At 59.8% G+C, this 17,928-nt stretch overlaps 1 protein-coding gene across 5 annotated transcripts in view; it reads left to right on the top strand.

The window, feature by feature from the left end:
• The window catches only part of tmub1 (transmembrane and ubiquitin-like domain containing 1), a 45,811-nt gene extending 28,099 nt beyond the window's left edge, over positions 1-17,712 (top strand). For all 5 annotated transcript variants that reach the window (XM_041189054.1, XM_041189057.1, XM_041189055.1 and 2 more), the window contains one exon: positions 17,265-17,712. In XM_041189054.1, the coding sequence (XP_041044988.1) occupies positions 17,265-17,616 (352 nt within the window). In that variant the 3' untranslated portion in view covers positions 17,617-17,712. The remainder of the gene's footprint in view (positions 1-17,264) is intronic.
• The last annotated feature ends 216 nt before the right edge of the window (positions 17,713-17,928 follow it).

The following is a 17,928-nucleotide window of genomic DNA, read 5'->3' as shown; positions in this document are numbered from 1 at the left end:
TGGGTTGGTAACTGGCTGGGTTGGATTTGCCCTGCTTATTCTATACAGGACATACCTGGGCAATTTTCCACATAGCTGGGTAGATGCCAATGTTGTAGCTGTACTGGAACAGCTTGGCTAGGGGCACGGCAAGTTCTGGAGCACAAGTCTTCAGTACTATTGCCGGAATGTTGTCACAGTCCATCGCCTTCGCAGTATCCAATGCCTCCAGTCGTTTCTTGATATCATGCAGAGTGAATCGAATTGGTTGAATACTAGCATCTGTGATGCTGGGAACCTCTGGAGGAGGCTGAGATGGATCATCCACTCGGTACTTCTGGCTGAAAATTGTTGTGAATACTTCAGCCTTATCTTTTGCACTGCTGTGCTGGACTCCCCCATCATTGAGGATAGGGATATTTGTGGAGCTTTCTGCTGAGTGAATTTTGAATGGTGTTGGACAATTAAACAACAGGAGGTGGCAAGACTGCAGAGTTTAGATCTGATCCGTTGGCTGTGGAATCGCTATCACTTGCTGCTTTTGCTGTTTCGCACATTAGTATTCCTGTGTTGTAGCTTCACCAGGTTGACACCTCATTTTTAGGTATGTCTGGTGCTGCTCCTGGCATGCCCTCCTGCACTCTTCATTGAACCAGAGCCGGTCCCCAGGCTTGGTGGTAATGGTGGAGTGGGGGTGATATGCAGTGCCATGAGGTTGCAGATTGTAGTTCAGTACAATTGCTTGTTCCCTCACCACCTGCTGCAGACCCAGCCTAGCAGCTATGTCTTTTAGGACTTGGCCAGCTCGGTCAGTAGTGGTGCTACTGAGCCACTCTTGGTGATGGACATTGAAGCCCCCACCCAGAGTACATTCTGCACCTTTGCCACCCTCAGTGCTTCCTCCAAGTGGTGTTCAACATGGAGGAGCACTGATTCATCAGCTGAGGGAGGGCGGTATGTGGTAATCAGCAGGAGGTTTCCTTACCCCTGTTTGATCTGATGCTATGAGACTCCATGGGGTATGGAGTCGATGTTGAGGACTCCCAGGGCAACTCCCTCCCAACTGTATACCACTGTGCCTCTGCTGGGTCTGTCCTGCCTTTGGAAGAGGACATATCCAGGGATGGTGATGGTGGTGTCTGGGACATTATCTGTAAGATATGACTCTGACAGTGTGAGCTTTCCAACTGTGGCCCCAGCCCCCAGATGTTAGTAAGGAGGACTCTGTAGGGTCGACAGGGCTGAGATTGTCATTGTCTTTTCCGGTGCCAAGGTTGACGCTGGATGCGCTCTCCGGTTTCATTCCTTTTTTATGACTTTGTAGCGGTTTAATACAACTGAGTGTCTGGCTTGGCTATTTCGGAGGGTATTTAAGAGTCAATCACGTTGCTGTGGGTCTGGAGTCACGTGTAGGTCAGACCAGGTGAGGATGACAGATTTCCTTCCCTAAAGGACATTAGTGATCCAGATGGGTTTTCATGGCAGTTGAAAATGGTTTTGTGGTTAGACTTTTAATTCCAGATTTTTATTGAATTCACATTTCACCATCTGCCTGGGTCCCCAGAATATTACCCACAGTCTCTGGATCACTGGTCCAGTGACAATACCACGAGACCACTGTGGATGCTGGAAATCTGAAACAAAAACAGAAAATGCTGGAAAAACTCAGCAGATCCAGCAGCCTCTGTGGAGAGACAAACAGAGATAATGTTTCGAGTCCGTATGACTCTCCTTCAGTGAAGAAGGGTCGTACGGACTCGAAACCTCAACTCTGTTTCTCTCTCCACAGATGCTGCTGGATCTGCTGAGTTTTTCCAGCATTTTCTGTTTTTGATCCACTACACTACCTCCCCGTGCTCTCTCTGTCCCCCTCTTCATCTTGGCTCTCTCCCACTTTCCGTCTTCTCTTTCTCCGCCTCTCTCCACCCTCTGTTTTGCTCTCTCTGCCCCTCTTCGCCTTGCGCTCCCTCCCCCTCTCCGCCTTGCGCTCTCTCTCCCCCTCTCCGCCTTGCGCTCTCTCCTCCTCTCTGCCTTGTGCTCTCTCCCCCCTCTCCGCCTTGCTCTCTCTCCTCCTCTCTGCCTTGTGCTCTCTCCCCCCTCTCCGCCTTGCGCTCTCTCCTCCTCTCTGCCTTGCGATCTCTCTCCCCCTCTCCGCCTTGCGCTCTCTCCTCCTCTCCGCCTTGCGCTCTCTCCCCCTCTCCACCTTGTGCTCTCTCCCCCCTCTCCGCCTTGCGCTCTCTCCCCCTCTCCGCCTTGCGCTCTCTCTCCCCCTCTCCGCCTTGCGCTCTCTCCTCCTCTCTGCCTTGTGCTCTCTCCCCCCTCTCCGCCTTGCGCTCTCTCCTCCTCTCTGCCTTGTGCTCTCTCCCCCCTCTCCGCCTTGCGCTCTCTCCTCCTCTCTGCCTTGCGCTCTCTCTCCCCCTCTCCGCCTTGCGCTCTCTCCTCCTCTCCGCCTTGCTCTCTCCCCCTCTCCACCTTGTGCTCTCTCCCCCCTCTCCGCCTTGTGCTCTCTCCCCCTCTCCGCCTTGCTCTCTCCCCCTCTCTGCCTTGCTCTCTCCGCCTTGCTCTCTCTCCTCCTCTCCGCCTTGCTCTCTCCCCCTCTCCGCCTTGTGCTCTCTCCCCCTCTTCGCCTTGTGCTCTCTCCCCCTCTCCGCCTTGCTCTGTCCCCCTCTCCGCCTTGCTCTCTCCGCCTTGCTCTCTCCCCCCTCTCCGCCTTGCTCTCTCCCCCTCTCTGCCTTGCTCTCTCCGCCTTGCTCTCTCTCCTCCTCTCCGCCTTGCTCTCTCCCCCTCTCCGCCTTGTGCTCTCTCCCCCTCTTCGCCTTGTGCTCTCTCCCCCTCTCCGCCTTGCTCTGTTCCCCTCTCCGCCTTGCTCTCTCCGCCTTGCTCTCTCCCCCCTCTCCGCCTTGCTCTCTCCGCCATGCGCTCTCTCCCCCTCTCCGCCTTGCTCTCTCCCCCCTCTCCACCTTGTGCTCTCTCCCCCCTCTCCACCTTGCTCTCTCTCCCTCTCCGCCTTGCTCTCTCTCCCTCTCCGCCTTGCTCTCTCTCCCTCTCCGCCTTGCTCTCTCTCCCTCTCCGCCTTGCTCTCTCCCCCTCTCCGCCTTGCTCTCTCTCCCTCTCCGCCTTGCTCTCTCTCCCTCTCCGCCTTGCTCTCTCCCCCTCTCCGCCTTGCTCTCTCCCCCTCTCCGCCTTGCTCTCTCTCCCTCTCCGCCTTGCTCTCTCTCCCTCTCCGCCTTGCTCTCTCTCCCTCTCCGCCTTGCTCTCTCTCCCTCTCCGCCTTGCTCTCTCCCCCTCTCTGCCTTGCTCTCTCCCCCTCTCCACCTTGCTCTCTCCCCCTCTCCGCCTTGCTCTCTCCGCCTTGCTCTCTCTCCCTCTCCGCCTTGCTCTCTCCGCCTTGCTCTCTCTCCCTCTCCACCTTGCTCTCTCTCCCTCTCCGCCTTGCTCTCTCTCCCTCTCCGCCTTGCTCTCTCTCCCTCTCCGCCTTTCTCTCTCTCCCTCTCCGCCTTGCTCTCTCCCCCTCTCCGCCTTGCTCTCTCTCCCTCTCCGCCTTGCTCTCTCTCCCTCTCCACCTTGCTCTCTCCGCCTTGCTCTCTCTCCCTCTCCGCCTTGCTCTCTCCCCCTCTCCACCTTGCTCTCTCCCCCTCTCCGCCTTGCTCTCTCCGCCTTGCTCTCTCTCCCTCTCCGCCTTGCTCTCTCCGCCTTGCTCTCTCTCCCTCTCCACCTTGCTCTCTCTCCCTCTCCGCCTTGCTCTCTCTCCCTCTCCGCCTTGCTCTCTCTCCCTCTCCGCCTTTCTCTCTCTCCCTCTCCGCCTTGCTCTCTCCCCCTCTCCGCCTTGCTCTATCCGCCTTGCTCTCTCCCCCTCTCCGCCTTGCTCTCTCCGCCTTGCTCTCTCTCCCTCTCCGCCTTGCTCTCTCCCCCTCTCCGCCTTGCTCTCTCCCCCTCTCCGCCTTGCTCTCTCCCCCTCTCCGCCTTGCTCTCTCCCCCTTTCCGCCTTGCTCTCTCCCCCTCTCCGCCTTGCTCTCTCTCCCTCTCCGCCTTGCTCTCTCTCCCTCTCCGCCTTGCTCTCTCTCCCCCTCCGCCTTGCTCTCTCCCCCTCTCCGCCTTGCTCTCTCCCCCTCTCCGCCTTGCTCTCTCTCCCTCTCCGCCTTGCTCTTTCCCCCTCTCCGCCTTGCGCTCTCTCCCCCTCTCCGCCTTGCGCTCTCTCCCCCTCTCCGCCTTGTGCTCTCTCCCCCCTCTCCACCTTGTGCTCTCTCCCCCCTCTCCACCTTGTGCTCTCTCCCCCCTCTCCACCTTGTGCTCTCTCCCCCCTCTCCACCTTGCTCTCTCTCCCTCTCCGCCTTGCTCTCTCTCCCTCTCCGCCTTGCTCTCTCTCCCTCTCCGCCTTTCTCTCTCTCCCTCTCCGCCTTGCTCTCTCTGCCTTGCTCTCTGTCCCTCTCCGCCTTGCTCTCCCCCTCTCCGCCTTGCTCTCTCCCCCTCTCCGCCTTGCTCTCTCTCCCTCTCCGCCTTGCTCTCTCTCCCTCTCCACCTTGCTCTCTCCGCCTTGCTCTCTCTCCCTCTCCGCCTTGCTCTCTCCCCCTCTCCGCCTTGCTCTCTCTCCCTCTCCGCCTTGCTCTCTCTCCCTCTCCGCCTTGCTCTCTCTCCCTCTCCGCCTTGCTCTCTCCCCCTCTCCACCTTGCTCTCTCTCCCTCTCCGCCTTGCTCTCTCCCCCTCTCCGCCTTGCTCTCTCACCCTCTCCACCTTGCTCTCTCTCCCTCTCCGCCTTGCTCTCTCTCCCTCTCCGCCTTGCTCTCTCTCCCTCTCCGCCTTGCTCTCTCCCCCTCTCCGCCTAGCTCTCTCCGCCTTGCTCTCTCCGCCTTGCTCTCTCCCCCTCTCCGCCTTGCTCTCTCCCCCTCTCCGCCTTGCTCTCTCCCCCTCTCCGCCTTGCTCTCTCTCCCTCTCCGCCTTGCTCTCTCTCCCTCTCCGCCTTGCTCTCTCTCCCTCTCCGCCTTGCTCTCTCTCCCTCTCCGCCTTGCTCTCTCTCCCTCTCCGCCTTGCTCTCTCTCCCTCTCCGCCTTGCTCTCTCTCCCTCTCCGCCTTGCTCTCTCCCCCTCTCCGCCTTGCTCTCTCCGCCTTGCTCTCTCCCCCTCTCCGCCTTGCTCTCTCCCCCTCTCCGCCTTGCTCTCTCCCCCTCTCCGCCTTGCTCTCTCTCCCTCTCCGCCTTGCTCTCTCCCCCTCTCCGCCTTGCTCTCTCCGCCTTGCTCTCTCCGCCTTGCTCTCTCCGCCTTGCTCTCTCCGCCTTGCTCTCTCCGCCTTGCTCTCTCCGCCTTGCTCTCTCCGCCTTGCTCTCTCCGCCTTGCTCTCTCCGCCTTGCTCTCTCCCCCTCTCCGCCTTGCTCTCTCCCCCTCTCCACCTTGCTCTCTCTCCCTCTCCGCCTTGCTCTCTCCGCCTTGCTCTCTCCCCCTCTCCGCCTTGCTCTCTCTCCCTCTCCGCCTTGCTCTCTCTCCCTCTCCGCCTTGCTCTCTCTCACCCTCTCCACCTTGCGCTCTCTCTCCCTCTCCGCCTTGCTCTCTCTCCCCCTCTCCACCTTGTGCTCTCTCCCCCCTCTCCACCTTGTGCTCTCTCCCCCTCTCCGCCTTGCTCTCTCCCCCTCTCCACCTTGTGCTCTCTCCCCCTCTCCGCCTTGCTCTCTCCCCCTCTCCGCCTTGCTCTCTCCCCCTCTCCGCCTTGCTCTCTCCCCCTCTCCGCCTTGCTCTCTCTCCCCCTCTCCGCCTTGCTCTCTCCCCCTCTCCGCCTTGCTCTCTCCCCCTCTCCGCCTTGCTCTCTCCGCCTTGCTCTCTCCCCCTCTCCACCTTGCTCTCTCCCCCTCTCCACCTTGCTCTCTCCCCCTCTCCGCCTTGCTCTCTCCGCCTTGCTCTCTCCGCCTTGCTCTCTCCCCCTCTCCGCCTTGCTCTCTCCCCCTCTCCGCCTTGCTCTCTCCCCCTCTCCGCCTTGCTCTCTCCCCCTCTCCGCCTTGCTCTCTCCCCCTCTCCGCCTTGCTCTCTCCCCCTCTCCGCCTTGCTCTCTCCCCCTCTCCGCCTTGCTCTCTCCCCCTCTCCGCCTTGCTCTCTCCCCCTCTCCGCCTTGCTCTCTCCCCCTCTCCGCCTTGCTCTCTCTCCCCCTCTCCGCCTTGCTCTCTCCCCCTCTCCACCTTGCTCTCTCTCCCTCTCCGCCTTGCTCTCTCTCCCCCTCTCCGCCTTGCTCTCTCTCCCTCTCTGCCTTGCTCTCTCTCCCTCTCTGCCTTGCTCTCTCTCTCCCTCTCTGCCTTGCTCTCTCTCCCTCTCTGCCTTGCTCTCTCTCCCCCTCTCCGCCTTGCTCTCTCTCCCCCTCTCCGCCTTGCTCTCTCTCCCCCTCTCCGCCTTGCTCTCTCTCTCCCTCTCCGCCTTGCTCTCTCCCCCTCTCCGCCTTGCTCTCTCCCCCTCTCCGCCTTGCTCTCTCCCCCTCTCCGCCTTGCTTTCTCTCCCCCTCTCCACCTTGCTCTCTCTCCCTCTCCGCCTTGCTTTCTCTCCCCCTCTCCACCTTGCTCTCTCTCCCTCTCCACCTTGCTCTCTCTCCCTCTCCGCCTTGCTCTCTCCCCCTCTCCGCCTTGCTCTCTCCCCCTCTCCGCCTTGCTCTCTCCCCCTCTCCGCCTTGCTCTCTCCCCCTCTCCGCCTTGCTCTCTCCCCCTCTCCGCCTTGCTCTCTCCCCCTCTCCGCCTTGCTCTCTCCCCCTCTCCGCCTTGCTCTCTCCCCCTCTCCGCCTTGCTCTCTCCGCCTTGCTCTCTCTCCCTCTCCGCCTTGCTCTCTCCCCTCTCCGCCTTGCTCTCTCCCCTCTCCGCCTTGCTCTCTCTCCCTCTCCGCCTTGCTCTCTCCCCCTCTCCGCCTTGCGCTCTCTCCCCCTCTCCGCCTTGCGCTCTCTCCCCCTCTCCGCCTTGCGCTCTCTCCCCCTCTCCGCCTTGTGCTCTCTCCCCCCTCTCCACCTTGTGCTCTCTCCCCCCTCTCCGCCTTGTGCTCTCTCCCCCCTCTCCACCTTGTGCTCTCTCCCCCCTCTCCACCTTGTGCTCTCTCCCCCCTCTCCACCTTGTGCTCTCTCCCCCCTCTCCACCTTGCTCTCTCTCCCTCTCCGCCTTGCTCTCTCTCCCTCTCCGCCTTGCTCTCTCTCCCTCTCCGCCTTGCTCTCTCTCCCTCTCCGCCTTGCTCTCTCCGCCTTGCTCTCTCCCCCTCTCCGCCTTGCTCTCTCCCCCTCTCCGCCTTGCTCTCTCCCCCTCTCCGCCTTGCTCTCTCTCCCTCTCCGCCTTGCTCTCTCTCCCTCTCCGCCTTGCTCTCTCTCCCTCTCCGCCTTGCTCTCTCTCCCTCTCCGCCTTGCTCTCTCTCCCTCTCCGCCTTGCTCTCTCCCCCTCTCCGCCTTGCTCTCTCTCCCTCTCCGCCTTGCTCTCTCTCCCTCTCCGCCTTGCTCTCTCTCCCTCTCCTCCTTGCTCTCTCTCCCTCTCCTCCTTGCTCTCTCTCCCTCTCCGCCTTGCTCTCTCCCCCTCTCCGCCTTGCTCTCTCCCCCTCTCCGCCTTGCTCTCTCCCCCTCTCCGCCTTGCTCTCTCCCCCTCTCCGCCTTGCTCTCTCTCCCTCTCCGCCTTTCTCTCTCTCCCTCTCCGCCTTGCTCTCTCCGCCTTGCTCTCTCTCCCTCTCCGCCTTGCTCTCTCCCCCTCTCCGCCTTGCTCTCTCTCCCTCTCCGCCTTGCTCTCTGTCCCTCTCCACCTTGCTCTCTCCGCCTTGCTCTCTCTCCCTCTCCGCCTTGCTCTCTCCCCCTCTCCGCCTTGCTCTCTCCCCCTCTCCGCCTTGCTCTCTCTCCCTCTCCGCCTTGCTCTCTCTCCCTCTCCGCCTTGCTCTCTCTCCCTCTCCGCCTTGCTCTCTCTCCCTCTCCGCCTTGCTCTCTCTCCCTCTCCGCCTTGCTCTCTCCCCCTCTCCGCCTTGCTCTCTCCCCCTCTCCGCCTTGCTCTCTCCCCCTCTCCGCCTTGCTCTCTCCCCCTCTCCGCCTTGCTCTCTCCCCCTCTCCGCCTTGCTCTCTCTCCCTCTCCGCCTTGCTCTCTCTCCCTCTCCGCCTTGCTCTCTCTCCCTCTCCGCCTTGCTCTCTCTCCCTCTCCGCCTTGCTCTCTCTCCCTCTCCGCCTTGCTCTCTCCCCCTCTCCGCCTTGCTTTCTCCGCCTTGCTTTCTCCGCCTTGCTCTCTCCGCCTTGCTCTCTCCCCCTCTCCGCCTTGCTCTCTCCCCCTCTCCGCCTTGCTCTCTCTCCCTCTCCGCCTTGCTCTCTGCCCCTCTCCGCCTTGCTCTCTGCCCCTCTCCGCCTTGCTCTCTCTCCCTCTCCGCCTTGCTCTCTCTCCCTCTCCGCCTTGCTCTCTCTCCCTCTCCGCCTTGCTCTCTCTCCCTCTCCGCCTTGCTCTCTCTCCCTCTCCGCCTTGCTCTCTCTCCCTCTCCGCCTTGCTCTCTCCCCCTCTCCGCCTTGCTCTCTCCGCCTTGCTCTCTCCCCCTCTCCGCCTTGCTCTCTCCGCCATGCGCTCTCTCCCCCTCTCCGCCTTGCTCTCTCCCCCCTCTCCACCTTGTGCTCTCTCCCCCCTCTCCACCTTGCTCTCTCTCCCTCTCCGCCTTGCTCTCTCTCCCTCTCCGCCTTGCTCTCTCTCCCTCTCCGCCTTGCTCTCTCTCCCTCTCCGCCTTGCTCTCTCTCCCTCTCCGCCTTGCTCTCTCCCCCTCTCCGCCTTGCTCTCTCCCCCTCTCCGCCTTGCTCTCTCTCCCTCTCCGCCTTGCTCTCTCTCTCCCTCTCCGCCTTGCTCTCTCCCCCTCTCCGCCTTGCTCTCTCCCCCTCTCCACCTTGCTCTCTCCCCCTCTCCGCCTTGCTCTCTCTGCCTTGCTCTCTCTCCCTCTCCGCCTTGCTCTCTCCCCCTCTCCGCCTTGCGCTCTCTCTTCCTCTCCGCCTTGCTCTCTCTCCCCCTCTCCGCCTTGCGCTCTCTCCCCCTCTCCACCTTGCTCTCTCTCCCTCTCCGCCTTGCTCTCTCTCCCCCTCTCCGCCTTGCGCTCTCTCCCCCTCTCCACCTTGCTCTCTCTCCCTCTCCGCCTTGCTCTCTCTCCCCCTCTCCACCTTGTGCTCTCTCTCCCCTCTCCACCTTGCGCTCTCTCCCCCTCTCCGCCTTGCTCTCTCCCCCTCTCCGCTTTGCTCTCTCCCCCCTCCGCCTTGCTCTCTCCCCCTCTCTGCCTTGCTCTCTCCCCCTCTCCGCCTTGCTCTCTCCCCCTCTCCGCCTTGCTCTCTCCCCCTCTCCGCCTTGCTCTCTCTCCCTCTCCGCCTTGCTCTCTCCGCCTTGCTCTCTCCCCCTCTCCGCCTTGCTCTCTCCCCCTCTCCGCCTTGCTCTCTCCCCCTCTCCGCCTTGCTCTCTCCGCCTTGCTCTCTTCCCCTCTCCGCCTTGCTCTCTCCGCCTTGCTCTCTCTCCCTCTCCGCCTTGCTCTCTCTCCCTCTCCGCCTTGCTCTCTCCCCCTCTCCGCCTTGCTCTCTCCCCCTCTCCGCCTTGCTCTCTCCCCCTCTCCGCCTTGCTCTCTCCCCCTCTCCGCCTTGCTCTCTCTCCCTCTCCGCCTTGCTCTCTCTCCCTCTCTGCCTTGCTCTCTCCCCCTCTCCGCCTTGCTCTCTCCCCCTCTCCGCCTTGCTCTCTCCCCCTCTCCGCCTTGCTCTCTCTCCCTCTCCGCCTTGCTCTTTCCCCCTCTCCGCCTTGCGCTCTCTCCCCCTCTCCGCCTTGCGCTCTCTCCCCCTCTCCGCCTTGCGCTCTCTCCCCCCTCTCCACCTTGCGCTCTCTCCCCCCTCTCCACCTTGTGCTCTCTCCCCCCTCTCCGCCTTGCTCTCTCTCCCTCTCCGCCTTGCTCTCTCTCCCTCTCCGCCTTGCTCTCTCTCCCTCTCCGCCTTTCTCTCTCTCCCTCTCCGCCTTGCTCTCTCCGCCTTGCTCTCTCCGCCTTGCTCTCTCCGCCTTGCTCTCTCTCCCTCTCCGCCTTGCTCTCTCCCCCTCTCCGCCTTGCTCTCTCCCCCTCTCCGCCTTGCTCTCTCTCCCTCTCCGCCTTGCTCTCTCTCCCTCTCCACCTTGCTCTCTCCGCCTTGCTCTCTCTCCCTCTCCGCCTTGCTCTCTCCCCCTCTCCGCCTTGCTCTCTCTCCCTCTCCGCCTTGCTCTCTCTCCCTCTCCGCCTTGCTCTCTCTCCCCCTCCGCCTTGCTCTCTCCCCCTCTCCGCCTTGCTCTCTCTCCCTCTCCGCCTTGCTCTCTCTCCCTCTCCGCCTTGCTCTCTCTCCCTCTCCGCCTTGCTCTCTCCCCCTCTCCGCCTTGCTCTCTCCGCCTTGCTCTCTCCGCCTTGCTCTCTCCCCCTCTCCGCCTTGCTCTCTCCCCCTCTCCGCCTTGCTCTCTCCCCCTCTCCGCCTTGCTCTCTCCCCCTCTCCGCCTTGCTCTCTCCCCCTCTCCGCCTTGCTCTCTCCCCCTCTCCGCCTTGCTCTCTCCCCCTCTCCGCCTTGCTCTCTCTCCCTCTCCGCCTTGCTCTCTCTCCCTCTCCGCCTTGCTCTCTCTCCCTCTCCGCCTTGCTCTCTCCCCCTCTCCGCCTTGCTCTCTCCGCCTTGCTCTCTCCCCCTCTCCGCCTTGCTCTCTCCCCCTCTCCGCCTTGCTCTCTCCCCCCTCTCCGCCTTGCTCTCTCTCCCTCTCCGCCTTGCTCGCTCCCCCTCTCCGCCTTGCTCTCTCCGCCTTGCTCTCTCCGCCTTGCTCTCTCCGCCTTGCTCTCTCCGCCTTGCTCTCTCCCCCTCTCCGCCTTGCTCTCTCCCCCTCTCCACCTTGCTCTCTCTCCCTCTCCGCCTTGCTCTCTCCGCCTTGCTCTCTCCCCCTCTCCGCCTTGCTCTCTCCCCCTCTCCGCCTTGCTCTCTCCCCCTCTCCGCCTTGCTCTCTCCCCCTCTCCGCCTTGCTCTCTCCCCCTCTCCGCCTTGCTCTCTCCCCCTCTCCGCCTTGCTCTCTCCCCCTCTCCGCCTTGCTCTCTCCCCCTCTCCGCCTTGCTCTCTCCCCCTCTCCGCCTTGCTCTCTCTCCCTCTCCGCCTTGCTCTCTCTCACCCTCTCCACCTTGCGCTCTCTCTCCCTCTCCGCCTTGCTCTCTCTCCCCCTCTCCGCCTTGCTCTCTCTCCCCCTCTCCACCTTGTGCTCTCTCCCCCCTCTCCACCTTGTGCTCTCTCCCCCTCTCCGCCTTGCTCTCTCTCCCTCTCCGCCTTGCTCTCTCTCCCTCTCCGCCTTGCTCTCTCTCACCCTCTCCACCTTGCGCTCTCTCTCCCTCTCCGCCTTGTGCTCTCTCTCCCCCTCTCCACCTTGTGCTCTCTCCCCCCTCTCCACCTTGTGCTCTCTCCCCCTCTCCGCCTTGCTCTCTCCCCCTCTCCGCCTTGCTCTCTCCGCCTTGCTCTCTCCCCCTCTCCGCCTTGCTCTCTCCCCCTCTCCGCCTTGCTCTCTCCCCCTCTCCGCCTTGCTCTCTCCCCCTCTCCGCCTTGCTCTCTCCCCCTCTCCGCCTTGCTCTCTCCCCCTCTCCGCCTTGCTCTCTCCCCCTCTCCGCCTTGCTCTCTCCCCCTCTCCGCCTTGCTCTCTCCCCCTCTCCGCCTTGCTCTCTCCCCCTCTCCGCCTTGCTCTCTCTCCCCCTCTCCGCCTTGCTCTCTCCCCCTCTCCGCCTTGCTCTCTCTCCCCCTCTCCGCCTTGCTCTCTCTCTCCCTCTCCGCCTTGCTCTCTCTCTCCCTCTCCGCCTTGCTCTCTCTCCCCCTCTCCGCCTTGCTCTCTCTCCCCCTCTCCGCCTTGCTCTCTCTCCCCCTCTCCGCCTTGCTCTCTCTCCCTCTCCGCCTTGCTCTCTCCCCCCTCTCCGCCTTGCTCTCTCCCCCCTCTCCGCCTTGCTCTCTCTCCCCCTCTCCGCCTTGCTCTCTCTCCCCCTCTCCGCCTTGCTCTCTCTCCCCCTCTCCGCCTTGCTCTCTCTCCCTCTCCGCCTTGCTCTCTCTCCCCCTCTCCGCCTTGCTCTCTCTCCCCCTCTCCACCTTGCTCTCTCTCCCTCTCCGCCTTGCTCTCTCCCCCCTCTCCACCTTGTGCTCTCTCCCCCCTCTCCGCCTTGCTCTCTCCCCCTCTCCGCCTTGCTTTCTCTCCCCCTCTCCACCTTGCTCTCTCTCCCTCTCCGCCTTGCTCTCTCCCCCTCTCCGCCTTGCTCTCTCCCCCTCTCCGCCTTGCTCTCTCCCCCTCTCCGCCTTGCTCTCTCCCCCTCTCCGCCTTGCTCTCTCCCCCTCTCCGCCTTGCTCTCTCCCCCTCTCCGCCTTGCTCTCTCCCCCTCTCCGCCTTGCTCTCTCCCCCTCTCCGCCTTGCTCTCTCCCCCTCTCCGCCTTGCTCTCTCCGCCTTGCTCTCTCTCCCTCTCCGCCTTGCTCTCTCCCCTCTCCGCCTTGCTCTCTCTCCCTCTCCGCCTTGCTCTCTCCCCCTCTCCGCCTTGCGCTCTCTCCCCCTCTCCGCCTTGCGCTCTCTCCCCCTCTCCGCCTTGTGCTCTCTCCCCCCTCTCCGCCTTGTGCTCTCTCCCCCCTCTCCACCTTGTGCTCTCTCCCCCCTCTCCACCTTGTGCTCTCTCCCCCCTCTCCACCTTGCTCTCTCTCCCTCTCCACCTTGCTCTCTCTCCCTCTCCTCCTTGCTCTCTCTCCCTCTCCGCCTTGCTCTCTCCCCCTCTCCGCCTTGCTCTCTCCCCCTCTCCGCCTTGCTCTCTCCCCCTCTCCGCCTTGCTCTCTCTCCCTCTCCGCCTTGCTCTCTCTCCCTCTCCGCCTTGCTCTCTCTCCCTCTCCGCCTTGCTCTCTCTCCCTCTCCGCCTTGCTCTCTCTCCCTCTCCGCCTTGCTCTCTCCCCCTCTCCGCCTTGCTCTCTCTCCCTCTCCTCCTTGCTCTCTCTCCCTCTCCTCCTTGCTCTCTCTCCCTCTCCTCCTTGCTCTCTCTCCCTCTCCTCCTTGCTCTCTCTCCCTCTCCGCCTTGCTCTCTCTCCCTCTCCGCCTTGCTCTCTCCGCCTTGCTCTCTCTCCCTCTCCGCCTTGCTCTCTCCCCCTCTCCGCCTTGCTCTCTCTCCCTCTCCGCCTTGCTCTCTCTCCCTCTCCGCCTTGCTCTCTCTCCCTCTCCGCCTTGCTCTCTCCCCCTCTCCGCCTTGCTCTCTCTCCCTCTCCGCCTTGCTCTCTCTCCCTCTCCGCCTTGCTCTCTCTCCCTCTCCTCCTTGCTCTCTCTCCCTCTCCTCCTTGCTCTCTCTCCCTCTCCTCCTTGCTCTCTCTCCCTCTCCGCCTTGCTCTCTCCCCCTCTCCGCCTTGCTCTCTCTCCCCCTCCGCCTTGCTCTCTCCCCCTCTCCGCCTTGCTCTCTCCCCCTCTCCGCCTTGCTCTCTCCCCCTCTCCGCCTTGCTCTCTCCCCCTCTCCGCCTTGCTCTCTCTCCCTCTCCGCCTTGCTCTCTCTCCCTCTCCGCCTTGCTCTCTCTCCCTCTCCGCCTTGCTCTCTCTCCCTCTCCGCCTTGCTCTCTCTCCCTCTCCGCCTTGCTCTCTCCCCCTCTCCGCCTTGCTCTCTCCGCCTCTCCGCCTTGCTCTCTCCCCCTCTCCGCCTTGCTCTCTCCCCCTCTCCGCCTTGCTCTCTCCCCCTCTCCGCCTTGCTCTCTCCCCCTCTCCGCCTTGCTCTCTCCCCCTCTCCGCCTTGCTCTCTCCCCCTCTCCGCCTTGCTCTCTCCCCCTCTCCGCCTTGCTCTCTCCCCCTCTCCGCCTTGCTCTCTCCCCCTCTCCGCCTTGCTCTCTCCCCCTCTCCGCCTTGCTCTCTCCCCCTCTCCGCCTTGCTCTCTCCCCCTCTCCGCCTTGCTCTCTCCCCCTCTCCGCCTTGCTCTCTCCCCCTCTCCGCCTTGCTCTCTCCGCCTTGCTCTCTCTCCCTCTCCGCCTTGCTCTCTCCCCCCTCTCCGCCTTGCTCTCTCCCCCTCTCCGCCTTGCTCTCTCCCCCTCTCCGCCTTGCTCTCTCCGCCCTCTCCGCCTTGCTCTCTCCGCCCTCTCCGCCTTGCTCTCTCCCCCTCTCCGCCTTGCTCTCTCCGCCTTGCTCTCTCTCCCTCTCCGCCTTGCTCTCTCTCCCTCTCCGCCTTGCTCTCTCTCCCTCTCCGCCTTGCTCTCTCCCCCCTCTCCGCCTTGCTCTCTCCGCCTTGCTCTCTCTCCCTCTCCGCCTTGCTTTCTCTCCCTCTCCGCCTTGCTTTCTCTCCCTCTCCGCCTTTCTTTCTCTCCCTCTCCGCCTTGCTCTCTCCCCCTCTCCGCCTTGCTCTCTCTCCCCCTCTCCGCCTTGCGCTCTCTCTCCCCCTCTCCGCCTTGCTCTCTCCCCCTCTCCGCCTTGCGCTCTCTCTCCCCCTCTCTGCCTTGCTCTCTCCCCCTCTCCGCCTTGCGCTCTCTCTCCCCCTCTCCGCCTTGCGCTCTCTCTCCCCCTCTCCGCCTTGCTCTCGCCCCCCTCTCCACCTTGCACTTTCCCCCTTGCCCTCCCCGCCCCCTTGCCCTCCCCGCCCCCTTGCCCTCCCCGCCTCCTTGCCCTCCCCGCCCCCTTGCTCTCCCTCGCACCCCCTCTCCCCCAGTCCACCTCACTATCTTGCGCATTCTCCCTGCTTTTCCTCTCTGCCTTCTGCCCCTATGGCCAGTATATCCTTCCTTATGTAAGGATGCCAAGACTGTACACAATACTCCATGTGCAGTCTCACCAAGACTCTGTACAAGTGCAGCAAGACCACCTTACTACTGTACTCAAATCCTCAGAGTAAAGGTAACATATCATTAGCCTTCCTAATTTCTTGCTGCACCTGCATGTTAGCTCTCAGTGATTTGTGAACAAGGACACCCATGTCCCTTTATACATCTACACTTTCTAATCTCTTACCATTTAGGAAAGACTCTGCCTTTCTGTTTTTCTTACCAAAGTTGATAACTTCACATTTTTCCACATTATATTTCATCTGCCTTGTTCTTGCCCACTCAGTCTGTCAAATCCCCTTGAAGCCTCTTTGCATTCTCTTCACAACTCTCATTCCCACCTAGTTTTGTGTCATTAGCAAACTTGGAAAGATTACATTTGATCCCCACATCGAAATCATTGATATAGATTGTGACCAACTGTGCCCTAAGTACCAATTATTGCAGTACCCCATTAGTAACGGACTGCCATCCTGAGAATGACCCGTTTATTCCTACTCTCTGTTTTCTGTCAGTTAGCCAATTCTCAGTCAATGCCAGTCTAATACCCCCAGTCCCACGTGCTGTAATTTTGTTTACTAACCTCCTGTGGGGGACCTTATCGAAAGCCTTCTAAAAGTCCAAATACACTACAGCCACTGGTTTCGCTGATAACATCCTCAAAAGACTCCAACAGGTTTGTTAAACATGGTTTCCCTTTCATAAATCCACATTGATTCTGCCTAATCAAATCATTATTTTCTGAGTGTACAGTTATCACATTATTTAGAATAGATTCCAGCATTTTCCCTACTACTGAGGTCAGGTTAACAGGTCCGCAGTTCCCCATTTTCTCTCTCCCTCCTTTCTTAAACATTGGGGTTACATTTGCTACCTTCCAATCTGCAGGAAGCATTCCAGATCCTATAGAATTTTGGAAGATGACCACCAATGCATCTACTATTGCTACAGCCAGCTCTTTCAACACCCTGGGATGAAGATCTTCAAGTCCAGGGGATTTATCAATGTTCATCTCCATTAATTTCGGTGGTGTTACTTTTTTTTTCACAATGCTAATTTTGTTTAGTTATTCATTTCTGCAAGTCCCTTGGTGTTCTCGTATTTCTGGGAGGATTTTTGTATCTTCCTCCGTGAAAACAGATACCAAGTATTTGCTTAGTTTTTCTGCCATTTCCTTATTCTCCATTATAAATTCTTCTGACTCTTTCAGTAATGGACCCACATTTGTCTTTGCTTAACTTTTCCATTTTATGTACCTGTAGAGCTTTTACATGTTTTTCTGTTTCTCGCGAATTTAGTATTTTATTATCCCTTTATCAGTTTTTTGTCCTCCTTTGCTGAATTCTAAAATGCTCCCAATCTTCAGGCTTACTATGGTTTTTGGTAACTTTATAAGCCTCTTCCTGTGGTCTAATACAATCTTTAACTGTTGTTAGCCATGGTTGACTCACTTTTCCTGTTGGGATTTTGTGCCTTAAAGGAATGTATATTTGATGTAAACAGGCACTCTCTCGCTCTCTCTCTCAGCCTGTCTACCCTCCTATATTTCTCAGCCTCCTGTTCCAATTACCTTTCTGAGGTTGGTCTCTAACCATTTCATTGAAGCTGAACACTAATTTTAAGGACAAAGTTTCCTCTCTGCTGGACACTCCCAGCCTCCTGAACTGAAGACTGACTTCTGGATCTTTGCACCTTAGCCACACATACTACATCTCCATCCCAGTAGGGTCTGTTGGTAATTGGGGGTGGATCTCGAGGGGTGGTGGGGTCAGTATGTGAGGTTGGGGACACTGCCAGTGCCCCAATGTCCTCTTCCATTCCCCCTTTCTTTATAAATTGATTCAGATGCTTGTTTACCTCTCACACTCTGTTTTGGGGTCTCTATCCCCAACTATCCTCTCCTGTCCCAGGGTCTGGCTGGCATGTACTTCCAGTTTTCATTTTCCATTCTGTGTATCAAGAGCACACTTGTTGGCAGCTGGTGGATGTCCAGCTTGGCAATTGGTCTCATGGATTCAAATCAGCTATGTTTCCCATTTCTGGCCATGGTGACTCCTGTAAGCTTTCCACGTTTGTGAGTTCCCCTCGCGGGTCTGGGAGGGGGAAGGGGCCTGTATCTTTTTCTGATCTCCGCTGTTTGTGCCTTATTTTTGCCACATGTAAATTTTTGTGCATGTACATTCTGTGCGTCGTATGGCTTTGTATATGCGTGTTTCATATGACCTGCACAGAAGGAGTCAGCCCATTATGTATGTGCCTCTCATTTCTGCTATATCTGTGTATCCTTCCTTCCCCTCTCTCCGACTTGCCAGTGAAGACACGCTTAGGTTCAGCATTGATACCAGGCATGTTGAAATGATCTCCCAACATTGATTGTCCCAGTTCGGAATGCTCAATTGCTGCTCCACTACTGAAATCCAGTGCGAATCAATCTTCAGTACAGGAGGGACCCAACATGTGTGCATGTAAAAATAAACACTAGGCTGCTTCTAGTTGGTGCTGCCTCTCAGCCTCACTGATTATCTTTTCGTGCTTTTTAATTTGTTTGTTCCCCCCTCTCCTTGCCCCTCAGGACCCATTTCCCCCATCAGGAGCACCAGATCCGGCTGATCTACCAGGGGCAGCTGCTAGGAGACGACACGCGGACCCTCTCCTCGCTTCACATCGTCAACAACTGCGTTGTTCATTGCCACATCTCACAGAATGCCACTCCTCAGTCCCCCGCAGGGAGTCATGCGGCTGAGAACACCGAGACCACCCTCAACATCGGCAGCCTCATGCTGCCCGTCTTCTTCCTCATGCTTTCAGTGCTCTGGTATTACCAGCTCAACTACAGGCAGTTTTTCACTACCCCCGCCACCATCTCGCTTGTCGGCATCACCATTCTGTTCAGCTTTGTGGCTTTTGGGGCTTACAGGCGGTGAGGTTCCAGCCACCTCCAGACTAAGAACCAATTGTGAGGGACAGCAGACTTGGGACTGAAACTCTGCTTTTTATCAATTAAACTCAAATAATTTGGAGGTTGTGACAATTATTATATTACTAATGTAATCTCCCCTTTGTGACAGAGCTGTGTTTTAGTACGATGACCAATTTTCACCTAGAAAACTCTTTGCACCTTGTGGCTGGAGTCTGGACATTTTTCTGACTCCCCATGGCCTTTCTATCAAGAAAGGGGGGGCAGTGGAACGTGTACCCCAGCTGCCCCCTCAATACGGGTCCTCCAAGAACGAAAG

This window comes from Carcharodon carcharias, chromosome 6 (genome assembly GCF_017639515.1).
Source record: "Carcharodon carcharias isolate sCarCar2 chromosome 6, sCarCar2.pri, whole genome shotgun sequence".
In the NCBI taxonomy this organism is placed as follows: domain Eukaryota; kingdom Metazoa; phylum Chordata; class Chondrichthyes; order Lamniformes; family Lamnidae; genus Carcharodon; species Carcharodon carcharias.
The sequence above is the reverse complement of the archived record's forward strand: the minus strand, read 5'-3'. Positions and strand labels throughout refer to the sequence as shown.